The sequence below is a fragment of the Sapajus apella genome, unplaced genomic scaffold (assembly GCF_009761245.1).
Source record: "Sapajus apella isolate SASKATOON/1434 unplaced genomic scaffold, GSC_monkey_1.0 scaffold3, whole genome shotgun sequence".
NCBI classification, from domain to species: Eukaryota; Metazoa; Chordata; class Mammalia; order Primates; family Cebidae; genus Sapajus; species Sapajus apella.
In genome coordinates this window covers 13,677,504-13,703,455 of record NW_022436943.1, presented here as the reverse complement: position 1 = coordinate 13,703,455, position 25,952 = coordinate 13,677,504, and the positions used below count along the sequence as shown (strand labels likewise).

The following is a 25,952-nucleotide window of genomic DNA, read 5'->3' as shown; positions in this document are numbered from 1 at the left end:
ACCAAGGTCTTGGATCAGCTTGCATTTTTTTGAACTGCTCATCTTTCTTTTTAAATATTTATTATTGAGTTTATCATGGATTTAGTCTCTCATGATATAAAAGGTCATCATTCCTTTTCTCCCCCTTCAAGTTAGTGATCAGAGATATGCAAAAATATTTATCTGAGGGGATGTTCATTTCATTTATGATAGCAAACATTTAAAAATTGATCCTGATGCATCCATAGACTGAAATATCATGCAGCTTTAAAAAATCATATTGTAAATGACTTAATACATAAAATGTTCATATGATAATTGTTACATGACGAACATACTTTAAAACATATGTACAGTATCATGCCACTTTTATAACACAAGGTCAGTCTATCCATCAGTCAGCATAAAAAGATAGGTCAAAATATATGAATAGTGGTTATTACTGGATGGTGGAATTTATATCCTTATGTTTTTATGTGTTTTCTATTTTAAAATAATGAACGTGTCTTACTTTGTAATCATAAAAAAGCACAGTACAGTTTAAAAAATGTGGCATTGATTATTCACTACTTGGGAGAGCAAAATGAAGGTAACTGATATTTTGCTGAAGACATAAAAAAGGCTGAACCACCTATCGCTTCTATAACTTTTTCCTCCACTTTAAATATTTGAAATTAATGAGCTGTGACAATTGATAATTAACATTTATACAAAGCAGTTTTTCAGACTACCCACACTTCTATCCTATAATATAAGTAATGAAAACCATATTGTCTTGTTCCTTTGTGAACTCTGAGAGCACATTATTGCTGTACAGAGGTATATATCATAATTATTTCTATACTATGGAATTCACCCCAGACAAGTTTTGTTTAAACAATGCTCTTGACCTATGTCTGAAATCCTCAAATTCATTTATTAGTTGTGCATTTGAAAAATAACATTCACTCACCTTTTTGCAGACAAAGTCACCAGGCAAATAGAGAATGGATTTCAATCTTAGTAACATGTCATAAATCATCTGTGTATCACAACCCTATAGAAAAAGAAAAATAATTCATATAGGCACAATGAAAAGGCCAATATTCCAAATGAATTCAAAACTCAATGAAAATAAACAGTAATACACACTGTTTGCATTAGCGTAAAAAATTAACTGCCAATGGCTATGGACTTGTCTTGACCCAAAATTTAGAAGAAAATACCTACAGTATAATGGCAAGAATTTAGGTCTTGCTCAGATAGGCTTGGGTGTGAATCTTGTCTCAGCTACATATTGCTACATAACCTCTCAAGACCTTAGTTTCCTAACCTGTAAAATGGGGATAAAAATGTACTTATAACAAAAATTTAACATCGTATGTAATGAGAGCTATTAATAATATAATAATAATGGATTATTAGTGTATTAGGACCAACATAGGTCAAAATCTTTGCCAGATATTTTTCTTTCTTCAGACATGTTTCATACCATTGTTAGATATTACTATTTAACCGTGCAGGCTTCTCTATCTTTCTTCCCCAACTCAATTATCTTCTTAAGGCAGGAAAAATGCACACAATAGATACAAAAACAATATCTGTTAAGTCAATGATTGTTTATATTCACTTCAATAGTATAAGAAACAAATTTTATTTGTTTGACTATAGGCCTATATCTGTATTCTGTTTAAATAATTACATCTATATGAGCTAAGGAAAAATCTTTAGGTCTACAAAATCTCACTTACATAGTAGTTTTGAATCTTTTGCTTTCATTAAATATATATATTTTTTAATTTTCCCTCAGAGCTGCTAACATGTAACAGCTTTCCTTTTGTGGGTGATCCCATCCACCCCTTGAGGGAATTATGATTTTGCTGTGAACTAATTATGCAGTCAGTGGCAGAGAAAGAAGCAGCAAAGGATCTGCTCCCAATTTGTGGACTGGACAATCATTCCTTTAGCAATCACCAGTTTTCTCTAACAGCTTCAGCAGCAGACACTTGACCCAGATCCATATGAAATTTAGACTTCAGGGTTGCTTGACTGATAAGGCAAGCTAATAATTTATGATTGAAGTATCTCCAAGTAGCCATTGGTGAGAAGCATTCAGATGAATGGGGTGTTAGAATTTTAAAAAATCACTTGAGAAAGTATAGCTTTTAGTTCTCTAGGACAGAAAAAAAAAAGGCCAAGGCCAGAAAAACATATCTTCTTAATACAGTCTAATCAGTACTGATGAGAAGCTGTTTTGAGCAAGGCCTTGTATGATAACTTTGGAGGAATTTAAGATGAAAGAAAGTAAGTCTAGTTCGGGTGATCTTGTAAGTAAGCAGGAAAGCTGTAATTGATGGTAGAAGATAATCATGTCACAAAACATGCCACGAATATCCATTAAACTTGTAAGATAAAGAGAGTTAATTTTGCTTGGGAGTGGGATGGGAGAGAGGGGAAGCACCAGGAAAGTGCTCATGTGGGTAACGGAATTTGAATCATTTGAAGATGAGGATGAATCATATTTGCAAATATGCACAAAGGCCCTTTTAGGCAGAGGAAAAATTTACCTTTTCTTTGCTTGTTATGTATTTGCTTTGCACTTTTAAGTTTTATTTACATTTGTTTTGGTTCTACTATGTCTGATAGATTACCATATTTGTTAAAGCAAATCACAAACAGAAATTTTTTTCTAAAAGGCGTGGTTCTTTTGTTTTTAGTAAAAATTAAATAAATGGCCCAAGTGCTTAATTTATTTAAATGCTGTCATAATTTCAGAATAATTTTACTTCAGAAATTGGCATTCTGATCCATTTAAAACTCACTTAGAAAAAGGACAAACAAACTTTAGATTGATTTTTGGATCTTCTCCACTAAGAAAAATTTGTGTCTTTGATATGGTAAAGAAAATCCACTTGAAATATGCTTGGAAGTTCTTGAACATGTATATGTCTGGAATATTACTGCAATGAAGGTAATTCTCAATCACTTATATCCATGGAGATTTTCATTTTTTTTTTATTTTTTATTTTTATTTATTTTTTTTTTTGAGACGGAGTTTCGCTCTCGTTACCCAGGCTGGAGTGCAATGGCGCGATCTCGGCTCACCGCAACCTCCGCCTCCTGGGTTCAGGCAATTCTCCTGCCTCAGCCTCCTGAGTAGCTGGGATTACAGGCACGCGCCACCACACCCAGCTAATTTTTTGTATTTTTAGTAGAGACGGGGTTTCACCATGTTGACCAGGATGGTCTCGATCTCTTGACCTCGTGATCCACCCGCCTCGGCCTCCCAAAGTGCTGGGATTACAGGCTTGAGCCACCGCGCCCGGCTGGAGATTTTCATTGTAAATGATCAGAAATAGAAGATATCAAAAAAAACCACTTACATTTGTTTTCATATAAATAATATGAATTTTTGGCATTATTTTTAAGGTTTTAATTATAATTTGTAAGTCAAAAAAGAAATTTTCATTCCTTGAACGATTCCTATCAGAATGTACTTTGATGAAAATTCCCAACTATATTCAGCTGTATTCATGGGAAATATTAATGATTTTAAATGTTATTTTCCTGTGGCAGTAATTCTGATTTTATTTAAGTATATATATAATCTATACATAAAATATATATGTATATATAATCTATACATATTATATATAACATATGATATATTATGTATAATTATATATATAAAATCAGAATTACTGCCACAGTAATCAGAGTACACACACACACACACACACAAACGTGTGTGTATGGTAAATTCTTATGATTTTATGTTGCCTTGGCATCAATTTTGAGTATAAGTTTAACTTTCTCATACTAGAAGCAGGGATCAGTCACTCTTGACAAGGTTTCCAGTTCTCTGCCTCTTCCCAGTTCTTCAATGCGGTTGATCCAGATATCTGCTTTATACCACTGCCTCCTGGTGACCACCTCTCTATGGTACAGCTGGATGCAACCTACTAAGATTGCCCCACGCACCCCCAGAGCCCACGTGGATGAGCAGATATTCCACAGTGACTACCTGTCAGTTACAGCAAGACCCCATGGAACTCATGTCTGCTTGCTGTAAACCAACCTGTTAGAACTTCCCCTGGGAAACCTCCCTGGCTAACACCCTGGATCCCAGAAAGGCTTTGGCTCTCCTTCTCTCTCTCTTCCCACTGGTTGAGCATGAGTGTTCCCCCTTCCCATTGGCCCTTTGAGGCATGCTGCTCTTTTCTCTCTGGGATCTGTACGTAATAAAAATGCTTCCATTATTTCATGGATTTTGTTCTGCTGCTTCCTTTGTGTGTCACCTGACTGACATATCCAAACCTAACTTTTTTTCCAGTACAGGATTTTCACAGGGAGTAGCTATCTTATAGGAATAGACTGGACACAGGTCAGACAAAAGCCACAGGGCGTCAGCCAATATGAACAAATTCCCTTTGAGAGAAACATCTGTTCATGGTCGGCCATCTAGGCATGAGGTCGTGGACCAGGATCAAGAGTATCCCATGAAAGACACACTGTGAACAGCCACAACTCATTATCTGGAGCTCCGCGAGGACAAGGCTGGAGTTTATGCCCACTCTTGAGAGAGAGAGACCCCAGGATCAAATGAGAGGAAATCATAATGGTGTGGCAGTACAGCCAGCCCCCATATCCATGGATTCCACCTGCACGGATTCAAACAATTGTGGAACTTTAATTTTTATTAATCTTAAATTTTAATAAAATAAAAAGCATCTCCCTTTGTGGAGTATGTTTAATCTTCTTTCCCCTTGTATCCTTTAGGTGGGCTCAGGGGCAGAAAGCACCAGTGAAGGAAATCGGATCAATAGAAAGTGTGAGACCAACCTAGGAGATAAGCCTGAAAATAGATAAGCAAACAATTAGTGCTTTTCTCAGCAAGAATACACACAAGCACTTACATCAATAGCTTTCAGCTGAAGGCTTGGATTTTCTGAGAAAAACATTTGAACCATTCTAAACATGACTTTTCATTAACAAACTTGGATAGCACATGGATCAAGACGCGCAAACGGAATCTAGCAGGGGTATATAGTAAAAACTTAGAATTTAAGTTTCACCAATTAAGTGAATCTGTCCCCTAATGATTACTTTATGAAAAGATGCCACTAGCTTTGGGGCAGCTTTGGTTCAGGACTAAATCCTTCTTATTTGAATTTCGGCCTAGTGAAATAAAGTTTGCATAATGAAGTTATTATATTTTATGATGTGTTTGAAAACTACTATTCTCTTTTTTTTCTTTAGAAAATGATTATTTTCTTGAGATACACATTGCTCCATTATTATGTGATTAAAAAGAATTACATCCTGGGGCTAACTCTTTCTCACAGTAACCCAGCTCCATTTTCTTTACAGTTAGGAAATTTTCTGATGTATGAAAAGTCAGACTGGGTTGCTTTGTAAATGTCTCTTTTTCTATAAAGTGAGAGTAGCTGTGTAAGTATCAACATTAACATTATATTAGTACATAACATTTGTATTACATTTTACTCTCTTATCTTTACCTGTTAAACTCTTCCAGCCTCCCATTGATGCCCGGCATTAATGAATATATGGTCATCACTCCTGGTTTTTAGATACGGATTGAAGCCCCAGGAAGCCTGTTGATTTTCTCTAAGGTCCATGTGGAGTAGGTATTGGAGGAAGAGTATCACTGGAGTGTGTGTTTTTATCTACACTTTGAGCAACTTAGGATCAAAGTGTTTGCATTATTCACTCTTGTATCCTCAGTGTCTCACCAGGGTTTAGGTGCTAAATAAAAATGGGCTGACATATAGAATGAAGCTCTTAGGAAGGATTCCATTTTGGACAATGAGAAATTCAGTGCTGTATAGGTGTGCTACAGATCTGAATGAGGATATTGGAGATTTGAATGGAGTTGGGAGAAATGTTATTTTAATTCACAACAGAACCATAGGTTAGATGGTGATTCTTGCACCCAGGAAATTCCTCTTTTAGTAATGGCAAGCTCTGAATACAATTGTAGAGTTGGTAAAATTTATCCTTGGAATGCGTACCCTCTAAGTTCTATGGAATTTCTCCATTTCTAGGCTCATTTCTGCTTTCTTTGAAACAGAACTTAATATATCATCAGTATTTTATAACTCACTGTGAATTTAAGCCACTCTCAAGTATAAACAATGGTCTTGAGGGCTTTTTCCATCTCAGCCTGTTTGTTACAAAAGGACATGCTTTGTTTTATCTTAAACCCCATTCTCATTAAACAAGTAAGGTATAGGTGATATGACTATGGCAGGGAATTCTGAATTCCGTTCTTCATGCCATTGACTATGTGAAGCATGCTACTGATTGGTGGCTGTTGAGACCAGCGAAGTCAAGTGTGATAGAAAATTTGCAAAGTGCTATGATGTCATAATTTATTAATATTACTTCTAAATAATATTAGACCTAAATTTGCAGTCAATATTTGCAATACTAGTAAAAATCATCGTCGTCAAACTTACCCTGAAAATTGGCAATGGTTCTAATTTTCTAGGAGTTTGGGTCAAAGTGGGAAGTCATGAGTTAGATGGAACCCTGAGGAGGAATCTAATCCAGCAGTCCCCAACATTTTTGGCACCAAGGACCAGTTTCATGGAAGACAATTGTTTCCATCAATGGGGCCAGTTAGGGGAGTGGTTTTGGGATGATTCAAGCACATTACATTTATTGTGCATTTTATTTCTATTATGATTACATTGTAATATATAACAAAATAGTTATACAACTCATCATAATGTAGAATCAGTGGGAGCCCTGAGCTTGTTTACCTGCAACTAGACAGTCCCATCGGGGGGTGATAGGAGACAGTGACAGATCATCAGGCATTAGAGTCTCTTAAGGCACGTGCAACCTAGATCCCTTGCATGCACAATTCACAATAGGGTTCCACTCCTATGGATATCTAATGCCATTGCTGATCTGACAGGAGGTGGAGCTTGGGCAGTAATGCCAGCAATGAGTGGTGGCTGTGAATACAGATGAAGCTGCCTTCACTCACCCACTGCTCACCTCCTTCTTTGCTGCCCGGTTCCCAACAGGCCACAGACTGGCACTGGTCCATGGCCCTGGGTTTGGGAACACCTGATCTAATCAATTTTTCTACGATCAGGCAGAGCCACAGGAAGAACCTGATTTTACCTGTGTGGAAACTCCCACATGGTTGCATCAGTTTTATTTCTCCATTTAATAATAACTATGTAACTTACTATGTGCCAGGTCCTGATATAAGTGCTTCGTATGATTGAGTCCCTTACAACCAAGTGTGTTATCTCATTTATTTGGTGTCTTCCATCCCTCCTGAGGACTCCGCAGGGCAGAAACAACATGGCTGCAGTAGCTGAGCGTAGCCCTCCGTGTCTGGCTCAGTGCTTTAGACAGAGCAACTGCTCAGGATGTGTAGTAGAATGGAGTTCATCTAGATTATAAACTCACTATTCAAAATATTTTTTAAAGTCTAGCAGCAATACTTTATTGCTGACACCACTAGGGTAAAAATAACGTTTTGGTAGAAATGAAACGCAGGTCTCACTGTAGTCTTACTCTCGCATTCTTATTTCAGGCCCCGTGGAGTAAATATGTGATGACATATCAGATAAGTAGGATGTCACTGCTGGGGATCTGCGTGTGAGTGCTAGAAAGCATGCTGCCATTCCCGTGCTATTCCTGGCTCAGTCTGTCACTCACACACAGAACACTTCCTTCTCATCCCTCCTTCCACAGAAGTCACAGCCTTTGCAGGCTCTCTTTGCCATGTAATCGCAAACAATGAGTCAAAGATCGTAGTGAGGTGTCCTGTTGGGATGAGTTCTGCATAATTACCAGAGCAGCAGATAGATACAGGGTGCCTTCCTTTTCAGACTGATGGTACCCACATTCCAATTTTGATATCTCTGGGTCCCTGGTTTCCTACAGAACTGAGGGCTGTTTCTTTAGGATGCGATTCTAACGCCAGCCACTAGGTGGCGAAACAGAACTTTTATTAAAATTTCTCCTATTTCTGGTAATGCAGTGGTAGAGGCAAAATGTGATTTCCCTAGCATTTAATTTGATGAAATGTATTTAAAAATCGAGATCGAAATAATAAATCATCAGAAATGAAGGGAAATTGCCCAGTATCATAGAAATGAATCGCTACTTATTAGCTTAATGCTTGTGCTTGGGCCTGGAATAACGTGAAATCTGTAAGGAAGAGGAACCATTTTTGTGAACAATTAAAAAATATATATATATAATTTGACTATTCATCTCTAAGCTATTTCAAAACTCTGATCACTCCATGTTGAAGCAGCAAATCTTACTAATTAACCACAATTTATTGAAGCAAAGTTTCAGTGAAAATCTGTGACTCTAATTCCACCTTCTTTGATTAAGAGGAGAAAAAAATCCTCATGAGATTCAGAGGCTCTTCTTAGCAGGAGGGCAGAAAAGCATGTGTGACTGTAGGTATCTATGTGATGTGCCAAGCCTACGTCTATGAACATGGCCAAAGGATTGCTTGAACTTGACTTTTTAAATTTTTGAAACAGTGTCTTGCTCTGTTGCCCAGGCTGGAGTACAGTGGCATGATCACGGCTCACTGCAGCCTCAACCTCCTGGGCTCAGGTGATCCTCTTGCTTTGGCCTCCTGAGTGTTAAGAACTAGAGGCACCTGGCTAAATTTTCTGTGATTTGTAAAGATGAGGTCTCACTATGTTGCCACGCTGGTCTTAACTCCTGGGCTTAGGCAATCCTCCTGCCTCCGCCTCCCAAAGTGCTGGGATAATGGCCACGAACTGCTGTGCCAGGCCAGCTTGACTTTTGACTCTAGTAAAACTTTTCCAGTTCCTCCCCACCTTATCCGTTTTCCAGATAGGGTTGGTAGAGAACTGAAGTTAAGAGTGATATAGCGGTGTAAAGAAAGCCGTGCTCAAACTGCCCCAGTGCTTAGAGCTCCATGACCTCAGTCAGGTAAGTTGTTTGCTCTCTGTAAAATGGCATAGTAACAAACTTTCATCGGAAGTGTATTAGTTTGTTAGGGCTGCCATAACAAAGTTATACGGACTGTGTGGTTTAAAAAACAGACATTTTCTCATGGTTCTGGAGGCTAAAGGTTTGGGATCAAGGAATCAGGGGGTTTGGTTTCTTCTGTGGCCTCTCTGCTTGGCTTGCAGATGGGCACCTTCTCACTGTGTCCTTATGTGGCTTTTCCTCTGTGCACTTGCACCTGTGATATCTCTGTGTCTTCAGGCAATCCTCCTGCCTCAACCTCCCAAAGTGCTGGGATAATAGCCATGAACTACTGCTGTAGTTCATTTTTTTTTTTTTTTTTTTTTTTTCCCGAAATGAAGTCTCGCTTTGTTGCCCAGGCTGGAGTGCAATGGCACAATCTCGACTCATTGCAACCCCTGCCTCCCGGGTTTAAGCAATTCTCTGCCTCAGCCTCCTGAGTAGCTGGGATTACAGGTGTGTGCCACCAGGCACAGCTAATTTTTGTATTTGTAGAAGAGATGAGGTTTCACCATGTTGGTCAGGCTGGTCTTGAACTGCTGACCTCATGATCTGCACGCCTCGGGCTCTCGAAGTGCTGGGATTACAAGTGTAAGCCACCGCACCTGGCTCAAATTTCTTCTTCTTGTAAGGACACCAGTTACATTGAATAAGGACCCATCCTCCTAGCCTCATTTTAATGGAATTGCCTCCTTCAGTAAACAGGTTAACACTTTTCCACGCTTATGAGCCTTCACCCAGCTGCCTCCAGTTTCTCACTCCACAGGCTCCGACTCGTCCTCCTAAGTCCCACACCTGGACCAGTCCCTCCTTTCTGCACTCAGCTCCCTGGGCACATAGGTGGCTTTCGGTGAAGGTAGGCGACTGATTCAGAAGCAGTGCAGGGATCAGTTGGGTATAAATTTGAGATGTAGGGTGTGGGATCACTATTCATCCAATTTTCTTCCTAAGAAAATAAATTCGTGTAAACTGCTCAGACTGTCTCTATGAAAATAAATTTAGAAAGATTCCATACCTACATGTTTTCTCCTTCACTTGGCTTTAAAAAAAAAAAAACTTTTTCATGTAACAGAAATATGAATGTAAATGGGTTCTTTCCGGAAAAAACTACCTCTTAAACAGAAATGTCAGGAAAGAATGGATCTAAGTTTGTATACAACATTAGCAAGATGTGAAGATTTAACATTTTTCTTCAATCAGATGTTGCTGATTTGGTGGAGTACCAAAAAGTACATATAAAAACAAAGAAAAAACTATGAGGCAGAAAACTGATGTTTTCCCAAATTGGAGGTAATCCCCTAAGTCATTGGTATCAAGTTTAAAGCATTTTTTTTTTTTTTTTAGAAAAGTTACTTGCTGTCACTTATTCTCAGTTAAGTTAGTCACTCAGGATAAAGAGTTATATAATATTTTAAAACACTGTTAAGATAATTTGGCTTAGTGGCTTTCATACATTTCTGATCATACTCTACAGTAAGACATACAATTTCATTGTCCCTAGTACACACATAAATATGTATATGTGTATTTAAAAATAAGACAAAAATTTTATAACTCCTACCCTTATGTATGGAGCACTCTGCTGTTTTTTAAAAAATAATTTTGTTTAATTTTTTATTTTTTTTTAATTTCAACAGTTTTGGGGGAACAGGTGGTTTTTGATTACATAGATGAGTTCTTTCATGGTAATTTCTGAGGTTTTGGTGAACCTGTCACTCAAGCGCTGTACACTGTACCCATTGTATAGCCTTTTATCCTTCTCCCGTTCCCACACTTTCCCCTGGCTCCCCTAAATCCATTATATTATTCTTATGCCCCTGCATCCTCATAGCTTAGCTCCCACTTATAAATGAAAAGATGTGATATTTAGTTTTCTCTTCCTGAGTTTCTTCACTTAAAATAATGGTCTCCAACTCCTTCAAAGTGGCTTCAAATGCCATTACTTTGTTCCATTTTAAGGCTGAATTGTATTCCATGGTGTGTGTGTGTGTGTGTGTGTGTATACAACAAATACATTAATATGCAGTAGAGGTGTCTGCAACTTCGAAATGGAGTTTACAGTTAAGTGTTATTTTGCAGAACAAGGTAGAGTAAGTCTTATTCCTTGTTCGTATAACAGACTTTAGTATATGAAACTTCTACTTCCCTTGAATTTATTTATTTTTCTCACAACTAAATATTCTCAGCATCTAAACATTTTCTTTGGAGGCCATTCTTCTTCTTCTTTTTTGAAAATGGAGCAATAATTTACATAAAATGAAATATACTGATCTTAAGGGACGGTTAGATCAATTTTGATAAATGCATACACTTATGTACCTTCCCTGTCAAGACAAAAAAACATTTCCATCACCCCACAAAGTTCCTTCATGCTTCTTACTAATCAATCTCCTCATCCCCATTCACCACCAGCAGCAATCATTAATCTGATTTCTACCATCACAGAATAATTTTATAAGATTACTCTTTTACTATTCTTGGTCCACAATTCAACCCCTCCTCTTAACCCCTTAGCCAGAATATATTCTAGGTTTTTAAAATCATTCTTAAACTGGTTATTTGAAATTTGATATGTTAATCCAAATGTAGTTTAAATAATTAAGAAAACTGATATTATGTTAAAATGTAGGGGAATCCCATATACAATTCTGCTGACTGATGTGGAGTTGGAAATCAAGTAAAACTCCTATCTAAAAAGAAGTGTTATAAACTATTGCACTTTTGCATTTGTTATATAGATATAGCTCTCTCTCTCTTGCCATACACACACACACACACACACACACACACACACACACACACACACACACACACATATATGTATGTATATTTGAGTATATATGTATCTTTGAGTCAGGGTCTTGCTCTGTCACCAAGGCTGGGTATGGTGGTGCCACCCTGGCTCACTGTAGCCTCAAACTCCTTGTCTCAAGGAATCTTCCTGCCTCAGCCTCCCAAGTATCTGGGACAACAGGTGTGTACCACCATATTCAGCTAAGTTTTTTTTTTTTTTTTTAAGAGATAGAGCCTTGCTAAGTTGTCCAGTTTGGTCTTGAGCACCTGGACTCAAGATATCATCCTGCCTCTACCTCCCAAAGTGCTGGGATTACTGGCACAAGCCATGGCACCTGGCCTGTATATTTTCATTTTGGACCTAAGTTTAGAATTTTACTTTTATGCTTGTTGAAGTTAATCTTGTTGGCTTTGCTTGTCGTTTCAAAGTATTCAGTAATTTTAAATGTTGTAATTAACATATTTTAGTCTATTCCTTCTTCCTTCGTCTTATCTGCCAATTTGAAAATCACATCTTTTATATGATCATCAAAATATTGATGGAAATCTAGCACAGGACATAGTTAAGAAAAGTGTCCTAGAATACTGACTTAACTCTAACAACTTACAGAGTCATGGGTTAACCTAATGCTGGGGGTGACTGTGCCTAACCATTCTACCACACAGCTTCTGCTTCTTCATCTTGTTTCTAATATTACTGAGTCCATATTTTTAAGACATATCCTTCTGTCTGGATTACATTTATTTTTCTGTCTATACTTCCATCTTAAGTGATCACATTGAGTCCCTTGGCTTGGAATACACCAACATGCTGACAGGTCCATATGTATTGCTCCAGCTTGGATCTCACCCCTGAACTCAGATTTATAAACCAAACTGCCTACATGAAATTTTCAACTGGAATCTAATAGTCACATCTGTTTTTGTGGTGATATTAAAAAAGCATGACAGACTGGGTAATTTATAAATAATGGAAATTTATTTCTCACAGTTCTAAAGGTTGTGAGGTCCAAGAGCAAAGCATTAGCAGGTTCGGTGTCTGGTGAGGGCTGCTTTTCCTTTCAAGATGGTGCCTAGTTGCTGCATCCTCCAGATGGGAGGAACACTGTGTCCTTACATAGTGGAAGAGCAGAAGGGCAAGAGAGTCCTTCCTTCACCCTGAGACCTTTTATAATGGTACTAAACCCATTCATGAGGGTGGAACCCTCAAGGCTCAATCAATTCCAATAAGGCCATATGTCTTCATGCTGTTGCATTAGGGATTGAGTTTCCATATGATTTTTGGAGAGGACATCATTATTCAAGTCATAGCAACATCCAAAAACAAGGAGTGGTTTCCAGCCCACTCAACTTTCAAATGATACCTTTGTTCTTCTTCCTCAGGCCTAAATCCCTGGAGTCATCTTTGGTCCCTTTCTGTCACTTACCCTTTTCATATAATCAAACAGGAAAAACAGGGCTTTTTTGGTTTGAATACACCCAATAACTGGTCACTTCTCAAAAACTCTGCTTCAATAACCCTGGGTCTGGTCACTATCATCTCTTCCACACATGGTTGTGATAACTTCCATTTGGCCTCACTGCCTTCCACATTTGCTTCCTAAGGCCTTTTCTTCACACAGTAGGACAGATCCTGTTCAAACTGGTCTTGAATAGGTCATTTTCTGCTCAAGAGCCTTAGTGTTTTGCAACTCAGAGTATAATCTAAAGTCCATAGTTGACTGGGCTCAGTGGCTCATGCCTGTGATTCTAGCACTTTGGGAGGCTGAGGCAGGCAGATAGCTTGAAGTCAGAAGTTCAACACCAGCCTGGCCAGCATTATGAAACTCCGTCTCTATTAAAATTAGCTGGGTGTGATGGTGCATGCCTGTAATCCCATCTACTTGGGAGACTGAGGCAGTAGAATCACTTGGACCCGGGGGGCAGAGGTTGCAGGGGGCTGAGAGATTGTGCCACTGTATTCCAGCCTGGACAACAGAGCAAGACCCTGTCTCTAAATAAATAAATAAATAAATAAATAGTCTATAGATCCTCCAAGGCCCTCCATTAACTGCTGCCTGCCTCAGCCTCCCTTTTTTTTCGCTCTTCTCTGACTGCTCTTGTTTTCCAGCACTCTGCCTTTGCTCCAGTCACTCTGGTTTCCTTGCAGTGTGTTTCCAGCTCAGCACATCATGTTATCCATCCTCCCATAATATTCCCTCCTGTCCTCATTCCTCTCTCTCCTCTCCCAATGTCTGCGTAGCTTGCTCTCTTACTTCTTGCAGCCGTCTTCTTAAGTGCTCAAATGCATTTAATCAGAGAGGCCTTTCCTGACCAGTACCACCCTCATCCTCCTTAACCTGTGACATGGTTTGGATCTGTGTCCCCACCAAATATTTTGTTGAATTGCAATCCCCAATGTTGGATGTGGGACCTGGTGGGAGGTAATTAAATCACAGGGGTGGATTCCCATGAGTAGTTTGGCACCATCCCCTTTGGTACTGTCCTCATCATAGTGAGTGAGTTCTCATGTCTGGCTGTTTAAAAGTGTATGGCACTGACCCCACCTGCCTTGGTCCTGCACCTGCTTTTGCTCTTTGCCATGAGTAAAAGCTCCCTGAGGCCTCCCCAGAAGCAGATGCTGCCATGCTTCCTATACAGCCTGCAGAACAATGACCAAATAAACGTCTTTTCCTTATGAATTACCTGGCTCAGGTGTTTTTTATAGCAATGCGAGAATAGCCCATACAACCTGCTTAACTTTGTTCATGGCATTAACACCTCCACACATGTTAGGTTTATTTTTCATTCTCTTCTTCTGGAATTTAAGCTACACTTGTATGATTATTTGTTTTCAACTGATATATTCGCAGTGGCTAAAATGGTGCCTGGAACATGGTGGGAACTTCACAAATACCTGTTGAATGAATTAATTGAATGGATGAGTCAGTGAATGCTATACACAGAAGGAAATATTAGTTGAGAAAAATTTATGTGTGATGTATGGCCGGGCACTATGCCTCATGCCCATAATCCCAGCACTTTGGGAGGTCGAGGTGGATCACTTGGGGTCGGGAGTTCGAGACCAGCCTGGCCAACATGGAGAAACCCTGTCTCTACTAAAAAATACAAAATTAGCTGTGCATGGTGGCATAAGCCTGTAATCCCAGCTACTTGGGAAGCTGAAGCAGAGGAATCACTTGAACCTGGGAGGTGGAGGTTGCAATGAGCAGAGATTGCTCCATTGTACTCCAGCCTTGGCAACAGGATCGAAACTCTGTCTTAAAAAAAAAAAAAAAAAAAAAAAAAGTTTACATGTGATATAATGCAGAAAAAGAGTAGTAATACTTAAAACATTCAAAAATTTAAAAAATTCCTTGTTATACTTTTTTTTCAGAAACAAAAATCTTCTAAACTAAAATTTGACCATTTTAAGAGTCTAAATCCAAAGTATTTGTAATAGAAGACATGATTCGGTATAATTTTCTGATTGTCAGGACATTACGGAGCTACTCTGGAGACTGATTTGTTGTGCATTGCCAAGGCACATTTATAGATGGTTGGTGATACATGTACTAGCAAAGATATAGAGCCATATAATTTACATTATATTTAAATTAATGCAAGAAGAGCCTGAAGAACTCTTCTTTTTTGACACCAATTAGAAGAGAGAGAGGCTTCTAAAGAATAAGTCATCTGCTGAAGAGAGACCTGTAATTTATTTGACTCCTTAATTCCACATAAATTCTCTAGGTTATTTTGACTTTGTTAAAACATAAGGCAAAAACCCCATAAATGCCATATTAAATCAAGAGCTTAGATGTCACTGAGAAATAGATACAGTGTCTTTCTATGAATTGTAAAATCACTTGCCTTGAACAAGTCGACTTTGCTGATGATGCTGAAGTTCACATCAATGGCGAGGGCTAACTGGACTGTAGTTGGCAGGGTCTTAAGCAAATCGGACTCATCTTTGTGCAGATAAACACACCAAACCCCGATGCAGAATTATTAATAAAATAAGTCACCAAGGTACAAGTAGAAAAATTTTAAAAATAAAGGAAACAAAATGCAAACACTTTTTATACATAGATGCATCAGATTCTATATTTTCATTACTTCTATTGCACCTCCATACCTATTACAATAACACTATTATGCTTCTGCAAGAAAAGAAGTATTTTTAACTCAGGATGACATACTGAATAATTCCAGAACATTAGGCTTGCTGAAACTTTAGATATGAAATGTAATGATCATAGCACAAAGGCTAGTGAACAAGTTAGCATGGGCGAAGGATCTAGCTCTTGTTTTCTGATTCTATGGATTCCAGCCTTAGCATTCAAGGGATGGCAAATAATAACGAGCACCATGTGGCACTGGAGAGCTTATAGAGCTCTGTCATAGCCATTATCTTATTTGACCCTTGTGACAACCCTAAGGGTAAGTGTTCTCATTCCTATTTTGCAGAAAGAAGAAATACACAAAGAACTGAAGCCCCGAGAAGCTGTAAGTGACTTGCTCCATTGTGCATAATTAGTAGGTGGTTCAGCTGGGGTGGAATCTAAAGAAGAAATGTGCTAAGAGAGTAAATTCAAATTATTGTTATTTACTTGCTTATTAAGTCAATGAAGAATGTGAATATATTACAGATTTTTCTACATGGGAATTAAGAGATGGGCTTTCAGGCTGATAAAACATTCCATAAACGAAATTGCCTATTCTTCCCCCCACCTTTTTTAAAATCTTGTATTTTAAGCTCAGGGGTCCATGTGCAAGTTTGTTATATAGATAAATTCATGCTGTGGGGATTTGTTGTACAGATTATTTCATCACCCAGGTAATAAGCCTAGTACCCACTCTTTTTTCCTGATCCTTTCCCTCTGCCCACCCTATGATAGGTTCAGGGTCTGTTTATTTCCCTCCAGAAAATTCCCTATTCTTGGTGTTTAGAATATCCTGGATTTCTGAGTTGATTATTTTTTGATGTTTTCTTTTATTATTTAGAAAAAAAGTTGTGGTATGACCTCCCTATTTTGATTCAAATATAGATTCTAAATATGAACATCCTTCATATATGGATAGAGTGTATTGTTTCCGAGAGCTGCTTGTCTCTAGTTACCTCCTAAGCCAAGGAGTTGAATCGTTAACCCACCAAGGGGTACGAGAAAAGAAGCCTGGCACCACTCCTTTTGTTGCTCTTCCTGCCTACTTCAGATGCCCTCAGGTAGCTGCAGATGTTCTAGAGGGAGGCATGTTGTTTTGGTCATTCAGGAAGAGATTCTAAACACGAGGCTGGAGTCTCTTACGAGTATCAGAAAGGTGAAGAAAAGATCCTACTAAAATAACCAGTGGTTTCTTTCTGCTCTTAGGAACCTTTGTGATTTGAGAATTTCATTGTAATTTGCACTCTGGGGCATTTTTGGCTTCTTGATGGTACTAATTCCTATTTTCATATGGTAAGAACAAACTAAAAGTTGAGTTTGATTATTTTCAAGTAGGAGTGCGTTATCTTGAACTTATTTTATGTCCCTCAGTAACAATTATTTTAAACTGCAGTAGTAGAGTGGTATCGTTGTAGACACCATTAATTATTTAGCATCTCATGGAAGCAACTGTGTGCCCTGAGGTGGGATGGGAGTGGCTTGCAAAGTTGCTGCTTTCTATTAGTACAGTTGACCCTTGAACAATGTGAGTGTGAACTGCACAGGTCCACTTAAACAAGGATTCTCTTCCACCTCTGCTACACCTGAGAGCAAAGCCAACTCCTTTTTCTCCTCCTCCTCAGCCTACTCGACAGTGAAGATGAGGAGGATGAAGACTTTGTGATGATCTACTTTCACTTAATTACTAGTAAATATAGCTCTTTTCCTTATAATTTTCTTAATAACATTTTCTTTTCTCCAGTTTATCATAAGAATATGGTGTATAATACAGATAACATATAAAATATATGTTAGTCGACTGTATATGTTATCGGTAAGTCTTCCAGTCAATAGTAGGCTTTAGTAGTTCGGTTTTGGGGGAGTCAAAAGGTATATGTGAATTTCCTTCTTTCTATTTCATTTTATTTTATTTTAAGACAGAGTCTGGCTCTGTTGCCTAGGCTGGAATGTAGTGGTATGTACCACACACTACTAATTTTTGTATTTTTAGTAGAGATGGAGTTTCACCATGTTGGCCAGACTGGTCTCAAATTCCTGACCTCAAGCGATCCCCTTGCCTCAGCTTCCCAAAATACTGAGATTACAGGAATGAGCCGCCATGCCCAGCCCCAAAAGTTACATGTGGATTTCTGACTGTGGAGTGACGGTTGGCCTCCTAAACCCCCACTTGTTCAAGGGTCATCTGTACTGTGTTCTGGGTAAGAGAGGGATATTGCAGTAAGGGCAAGGGTTTGGAGGAGAAGAGATGCAGGTCTGAGTTCTAGTTAGACCATGTGCTGGCTTTGTGTCCTTGGCCAAATTTCCCAGTTAGGAGCCTTTATTTTCTTCTTTTAAAAGGGATAGACAGTGCCTAATTTTCCTACTTCGTTTTTTGTATGTGTGACTATATGAGACAATGTGTGTAATACCCAGCATCCAGTAGATGCTAAAATAAAATTTAGCCTTTTTCTCTTCCAAGGTTTTCAAAACTAGTAAGATACGGCTTTATATTTAAGGAAAAAAACTCCTATTATATTAAACTAATGCTTTAAGGATCATTTAATTGTTTTACAACCTTTTGTTCAAATCCAATTAGTCTCCGCTACCTTACAGAATTTTCATTATATGACAGGCTTTACAGGAATTTAATCAGTAATCTGCCATGCTTACCTAGCATTCGTTGAGAAGCCCATGTATATTCATACCAAGTCCGAACTCGCTTTTGCACAAGTTTAGGAATGGAGTAATTGTTCATGTAGGCAATAGTATCATCCATGCAGGCGCGGAAGTAGTTCTGATTGGCTGTAGCTGCCCCAATCACATCTCTCATCTAAAACCACAAATATGGTCACTCAACACCCAACAGAGGAACTGGGAGCGTTAACAAAAGTCAAATTACATGTTTTTTACATGATATACTCCCTTCTAATGCCCTGATTACTTGATTTTGTTCATTCATTTTTATTTTATTTAATCTTGCCCAGACTTAACTTTTCAGCAGTGGATTCCTTGATTTTAAACACACTGATATTGGGTCCTGATATCACCCACTTCAATAAAATATTGGGAAAATCACATTCTCTCTCTGACCCAATAAGGACAACAATAAGACCTTTAGGACAAACCAAGTGAGAATTCAGTCATACAATGCATAGGACACATCATTTTCTTTGTAAACTTGTATTTTACTGCAGGAATATTAGTATATATTGAAAAAAATTATACAGCTGTGCTTATGCAAGGAATGTGCAATAAAAGTCGAGCGATTGTCTGGCAGAATGGCTGGTCCATTTTGGTGAGTCTTACTTTGAAAGCATCTTTCATATATTATCCAGTGTGCCTGGCTATATAGACTCAATTCATCATGAAATTGCAACCTCTGTACTTCCCTTTGTGTTGTTTAGACAGATAAAAATCAAATCTCATTATGCTTAAGGCATAGTATTCAGCAGAAGTTGAAATGTGCTGAAATTACTGAAGCATCATCTACTGCTGTGACAATTCCTAAGAAACTGTCAGGTTTTAGTTCTTGGATGTTTATAACTCACCCATAAAAACCCACTCTAGGTTAAAAGCCGATCTTTAAGGGCTCAGCACAGAAAAGATATATAGCTCCACTCTTCCTAGCACATAGAAGGAAGCAAGTGGCTGTAAATATGCTTTGACTGTGGGTTTATAATAGGGAGGAAAACCAGGGCCTCACTTTCACACTCCTAAGACTTTGCTCGTTCATTTTAGTAGCTGTTGAGCCTTTTCTGCGTATGGAAAAACAACTCATTCTTTGAAGTCTAGTTCAAATGCCTTTTTAAAAAAAATCATGATGCCCTCCTCAGTTTCCATTTTTAGAGTGAGTAAATTATTCTACATATTAAAACTATCTGCTGAGGAGCTATGCAGCTAGTTTAACTGTATATATCTTTTGAGTCTCTTACAGTTTTTAGTCTTGATGTGAAAATCGCCTTGCACATTGTAAGTGCTCAATACATGTTAAATTTTACTTCCAAATATTTTTCTTCCAAATATTCCTCAACAACCTCAATCCTAGATCTCACTTTTCTATGCTGTTTTTGGTTGACAGCCTACATTACCTACTTACCTAAGGCTGGGAGACTTGGTATGCTAGGAGTGGGGTTGGGAGATTTAATAGAGTGTTAAGTTGGGAAGAAAGGACTATTAAAAGCATGATTGATTGCTGTTGAGGGTCCAATAGTTTGTAGTGACAGTAATTTGAATGGTTTGTGTGATGTCCTTCAGCAACGTGGGCTTTTGTTGTTGAAGGAGTTGAGGAGGGTATATATTCTATGATGGATTCCAGGCTAGGAAGCACATGAGAGTATAAGAGGAAGAGAAATGTCAGCTTCTGTGAGTTGTTTCAGAAAATAGAATATCGTAGTTAAAATGTGATGACTGGCTGGGTGAGGTAGCTCATGTCTGTAATCTCAGCATTTTGGGAGATGAGGTGGGAGAATCACTTGAGGCCAGAAGCTCAAGACCAGCCTGGGCAACATAGTGAGACTCTGTTTCTACAAAAAATAAAAGAAAAAAAGAATTAGCCAGGCATGGTGGCACACACTTGTGGTCCCAGCTACCTGGGAGGGTGAGGTAAGAGGATTGCTTGAGCCCAGGAGTTTGAGGCTACAGTATGCTATGATTAAGCCACTAAACTCTAGCCTGGGCAACAGAGCCAGACCCTGTCTCTTAAAACAAACAAAAAAAAAAGGTGACAATTAGTTCCAGGCTATAGTCTCTATGTGGAAATTTTGAATGAGTGGAGATTTTTTTGTCCTAGGCTTTTAAACTTTTATTTCTATCTGTTCCTCTACTCAGTATCTTGTATTCACTATGAGAGTTTGAGGCACACATCTGTATCTCTAGCCTCAATCTTTCCCTTGAGCTCTATTACGACATTTTCAATGACTTGATATTCCTTCTTGTTCCTATTGGAACCTCAAATCCAGTTTAAAAGCAGAAGGGGTGTGGTGTAGAAAGCAGCACTTCTCAAATATTTGTGTGTCTATGAATCCCTTGACGATCTTGTTAAAAATGCAAGTTCTGACTCAGTAGGTCTGAGGTGGGGCCTGAATTCTGAATTCCTCCAAGTGCTGCTGCTGCTGCTAATCTGAAGATTACACTTTGAGTAGCAAGGTAATTGAACTGGGGCTAGAAATAGTTTTTTAGTCTTGATGTGAAAATTGCCTTGCACATAGCAAGTGCTCAATACATGTTAAATTTTACTGTTATTATCAGTGTTATTATATATGGTTCTACCATATGATCATACAAACTACAGGTATGAATCAGGGATGCCTCTTAGTCTCTTTAAACTGGAGTTTTCTCATCTGTAAAACAGAGATGGTATTGACTGTGATATGACAACCTCACATTGATTTTACAATAAATTATAAAATAATGTGATTTTTGTTATTTACATTCAAATGGATTTGAATTTAATTTCTCTCAAACCAGCTTCCTAGCTCAATCATTGTTAATATAATCTCCCCAGCCATGAAGATAATGATATTTTATACTTAAAATTTTTAGCTCTTGGTGTTCATCTTCCTAAACCTAAATATTTTCAACATAGAGTTTCCTTGACTACTCCTTTCTGTATTTCATTAACATGTTAAAGCTATAGCTGCCATATCCCTGTGTATCCGTATTTATTTAACCTGCTTCATTTTCCATGTTTTGATATGTTGATATCTGGGACCTTAGTGACTGAAGGCCTTGCTTGTTTCTCCCAGGGTTAGGTAATCACTAGAGATGGTGGCCAAATCTCCTGAGAGTGTGTCTTCCATATGTAAACTAAATAATCTGGAGCCCATACTCCCAACTGCCTTCTGTATCAGGCTCTCACATGGGCTCATACATTTAGGCTACTATCCACCTGCCTTCCAAAAAAAATTAGCTGGGTATGGTGGGGTGGGACTGTAGTTGCAGCTACTTGGGAGGCTAGGGCGGGTGGATCCCTTGAGCCCAGGAGGTCAACGCTGCAGTGAGCCACGTTTGTGCCACTGCTCCCCAGCTTGGGTGACAGAGCAAGACCCTGTCTTAAAAAAAAAAAAAAGAAAATAATATGGGCTCTATCCTTCTTCAGTTCTAACTACCTTCAATATAATAATTTATTTAAATTCTTACTAGACTGACTTTTTTGAGAATATGTATAAGGAGATGCTATAGTATATAGTAAATATATATGAAACAATAACTTATTATTTTATATGGTGTTTTGTAACCTCTGGTTTAAATGACCTCTGAAGTTGATTTTAACCCAGTGATGTTATAATAATATTTGAAGTTTAAGTAAATAAAAGAGATTTTCATGGTTTTCATTATGGTCCAAGTAAAAAATTAACTTAGAAACAACTTTCTCTGATAGTTCAAACTAATGCTCTTTGCTAACAGGTCTTTTGATAGATTTAATGGCTTAAAAATGGAAAAGCACTGTTGACCTAATCACATCCTCCTTCAACTCATTAAAATAGATGAAAGTTAGTTCAAAAAAAAAAAAAAAAGAACCAGACAGATTTTAATTTTTCCTCCATAAAGTTTATAAAGGCTTATTAGCCTTTCAAAAATGACAGCACTGTATATTCTGTGATTCATACTCAACTTACCTGACCAATTAAACTGGAGAACACAAAAACTCCAGAAAAAAAATTCAAGAGTTGAAAAACAATTTCAAATAAAGTTTGTGGTTCTGGAAGGCCACCAATGGTAATTAAAGTTCGAACTGCCCAATAATAACATCTCAGATACCTGTGAAAACAGAAGATATACATTTTGCTTTTTTCTATATCATTGAAAAGAGTACTATTCTTTGGAGAATATAGTACTATTAAATTATAACAAATTTCCTACTGATCAAGAATTTATTTCTAAAGACAGCACTGGCAAGCACCATGTGTGCTAATGTAAACTTCTTTAATAAACACTATGAAATAATGACACAACCCCAAGGAGGGTGTTTACTAGCTGTTACTAAAATTTGGCGGTATAAATAACCACCATTTTTATTAGGCTTATAGTTTTATGGGTCAGAATTTTGTGCAAAGCCCAAAAGAGATGACTCATTTATGTTCCATGATGACTGGGCCCTCAGCTGACATGACTTGAATGGCTGGAGATATCTGGGAAGAGTTGATTGAGGCCAAATATCTGAGACCTTGATTCTGACTCTTGTTCGGTTTCCTCTGTTCCTTTCTATGATATGTCCTTTTGGAATGCCCAAGGTAGATCCTTACCTCACATATCTGAGCCTGAGCTGGGAAGACTGGAACAGTTGGAGGTTGCTGGGTATCTTTTTTTCATTCAGCCTGTCAATGTGACTAGCTTGGGCTTCCTCACAGCATGGACGTCTCAAGGCAGACAGATTTTTACATGAGAGCTGTTTTCCCCCAGAGCAATAACAGTCCAGGTGGTAGCTGCCAGGTGTCCTATAACTGAGAAGTCCTTTATCATCTTATAGCTATAATTGACACATTGTATTTGTCAGGCAAGTCACTAAGGCCAGTCCAGATTCAAAGGAAGAGATATTTGAATCCACCTCTCAATGAGAGAGGCAGCAAAAAAATTGAGGCTGTTTTTAAACTACCACTGTATTGATTTGTGGGAATATTATAGAGATCAAATGTATTTATGCAGATGGTAGAACCTTCTATAGTTTAGATTCAATTGTTTTTACTAATGGAAAACAGAACAGATGAATATCTCCTCTATTTTCCACCCACATATTAGTATATTATTGAATATGTAAACCATGGCAGAGACAGAGGAGAGCTGAGCTCCCTCTTAATAGGGATATTACAGTTGATTGTAATGGGCAACTTATCTAGAAGCTGGTATTGTAGAAAATCAAGTATGCTCAGAAATGTACTTGATAAAGATTCTGTACTTGAACAATTGCAAATAAAGAGGCTGAGGTCATTATAGACCAGTTAGAAAGAGGACAAGAAAAGAATATGGTAAAGGTGAGTATAAAACACATGACATTCACTTAGCTATACGGAGTCCTTAACTTACTATGGTTCGATTTTATGACGGTATAAAAGCAATATCCATTCAGTAGAAACCATACTTTGAATACTCATACAACAATTCTGTTTTTCACTTTTAGTATGTTATTCAATAAATTATGTGAGATATTCAACAATTTATTAGAAATTCGGCTTGTGTTAGATGATTTTGACAAACTGTAGACTAATATAAGTGTTCTGAACACATTTAAGTTAGGCTAGGCTAAGCTATGTTTGGTAGGTTAGGTGTATTAACTGCGTTTTTGGCTTACAATATTTTCCTGATAGGTTTATTGTGATATAACCCCATCAGAAGTTGAAGATATCTGTATATATATTTCATAATTCTTGTGCAGTTACAAATGCTATTTGGTAATTCTGCATAGCTCTGATAACGTGATATCATACATTTCCACCACATCCTTTAAAAAAGTCATTTATATAAAGAACATCTCCAGGTTTTGTTATAGAGAGGCATTTAGATTTTGTGTCCCCCAACTAACTATTTAGGCATCTGGTGCAGACACAGAAAGGCAGCACTTTTTACAGAATCCTGCCCTAGTCAGGTTTTTATTTCTTATCTAGATATGCCACATATAACATTAGCACTTTGGTAACTGGGCATTAATCTTTGAACAAACGTGGTGGTCTTTTCTTGTAAAAATAGTTTGATATTTTAAGAACTTCAAATAGAAGAAGTTGAGGTTTACAAAGAAAAAACTGCAGTTGAAGCTAATATTCAAATAAAAACAGATCTAGAAAGAAATCACTCATTTTGAAATTCAATATCTTTTGAAGGACATAGAACTTTTTTTTTTTCTTTTTTTACCTAGTTTCTTGCTATAGGAACAGAAAAAATAATTAACTCTTTGGTAGGGCTTGATAATCACTATGCCAAGAGAATCAAAATATTACCACTGTATAATTTTTTTCTAGCAGGCGTCCTTGGACTTAGTAATATTATAGTGAACTTGATGTCAAAGAGAATCACCTTGAAGAAGTATGGAATTAATTTTATGGATTGCATTTTAACTTTTCAAATTCCAATTTATAATTTCCTATTACTTGATTTATTTTGGACCTGTGGGTCTCTTTAAATTAAGGAAATTTATTAAACCTGACATTACCCAGGAGTGAAGAGAAATGAGATTCTCTCCCAACATAGTCAATTCCATGATAAACGTTGGGATGACTGGCCCCTCCAAAGTCACTCACAAGTTTGTCCCACTTTAACAGGAACAAATGTATGAATTATTTTTCTCCCATTTTCTTTTTTATAATGTTAAAAAATAACAATCAAATGTGAAATTTTGACATGGATTTTCCAAACCTCAAGGGTTTAGCTTGAACTATTTTTTGTGTAATAAATAGTCTGCTATGTTAATTGGAAGGTTTCTGCCCTGATGCTTTGAGATTTATTTTAGGATTCTTTTCTCAGTCACGTCTTACATCTAGACATGCATAGCCAAAGATAAGATTTGTAATTTAATTAGATGGCCTCTTATTGATTTCCTAAGATTAGCTTAATTAGTCTAGTGTATCCATCTCTAATATCTACATCCCAGTCAGATAGATCTTTTCAAAGAGATTCTATCTGGCTGGATTAATACATGGACTATCTAAGTACTAACTATATAATGCATCAACTATATAACACATGATATATACTTCAGCATACTTCAAGTTAAAGCAGTAAGGCAGAATTTGACATAAAACCATAAAAAATTTAGTATGAAAATAGAAAGTCTTTCTTTGTGAAACAGACATGACATACAATTTCCCCCAATATTTTATTATGAAACACTTCAAAGAGAAAAATTAGAAGACTTTTGCAGTGAACACTCATATACTCACTACCTAGATTCTACCATTAACATTTACTATTCCTGCTTTGTCACATATTCCTCCACTTATTTATCAATAAAACCTTCTTATTTTTTTGATGTATTTCAAAGTAATTTCTAGACAGCCAAAAACTTTCTCCTAAAAACAGTACTTCAGAATATATATGCTTGGAGTTCGGTATTTGTTTAGAGTTATGTTTTATTTTGAACATACA

General features: G+C 37.5%; 1 protein-coding gene across 1 annotated transcript in view; it reads right to left on the bottom strand.

Annotated features, from left to right (window-relative positions):
* The window catches only part of CNGB3 (cyclic nucleotide gated channel subunit beta 3), a 165,941-nt gene that overhangs the window by 27,250 nt on the left and 112,739 nt on the right, over positions 1-25,952 (bottom strand). Inside the window, exons 11-14 of the mRNA XM_032249930.1 lie at positions 22,496-22,637; positions 18,549-18,708; positions 15,607-15,704; positions 932-1,015 (exon numbers count right to left, since the gene is read on the bottom strand). Coding sequence (XP_032105821.1) covers positions 932-1,015; positions 15,607-15,704; positions 18,549-18,708; positions 22,496-22,637 — 484 coding nt within the window. The remainder of the gene's footprint in view (positions 1-931; positions 1,016-15,606; positions 15,705-18,548; positions 18,709-22,495; positions 22,638-25,952) is intronic.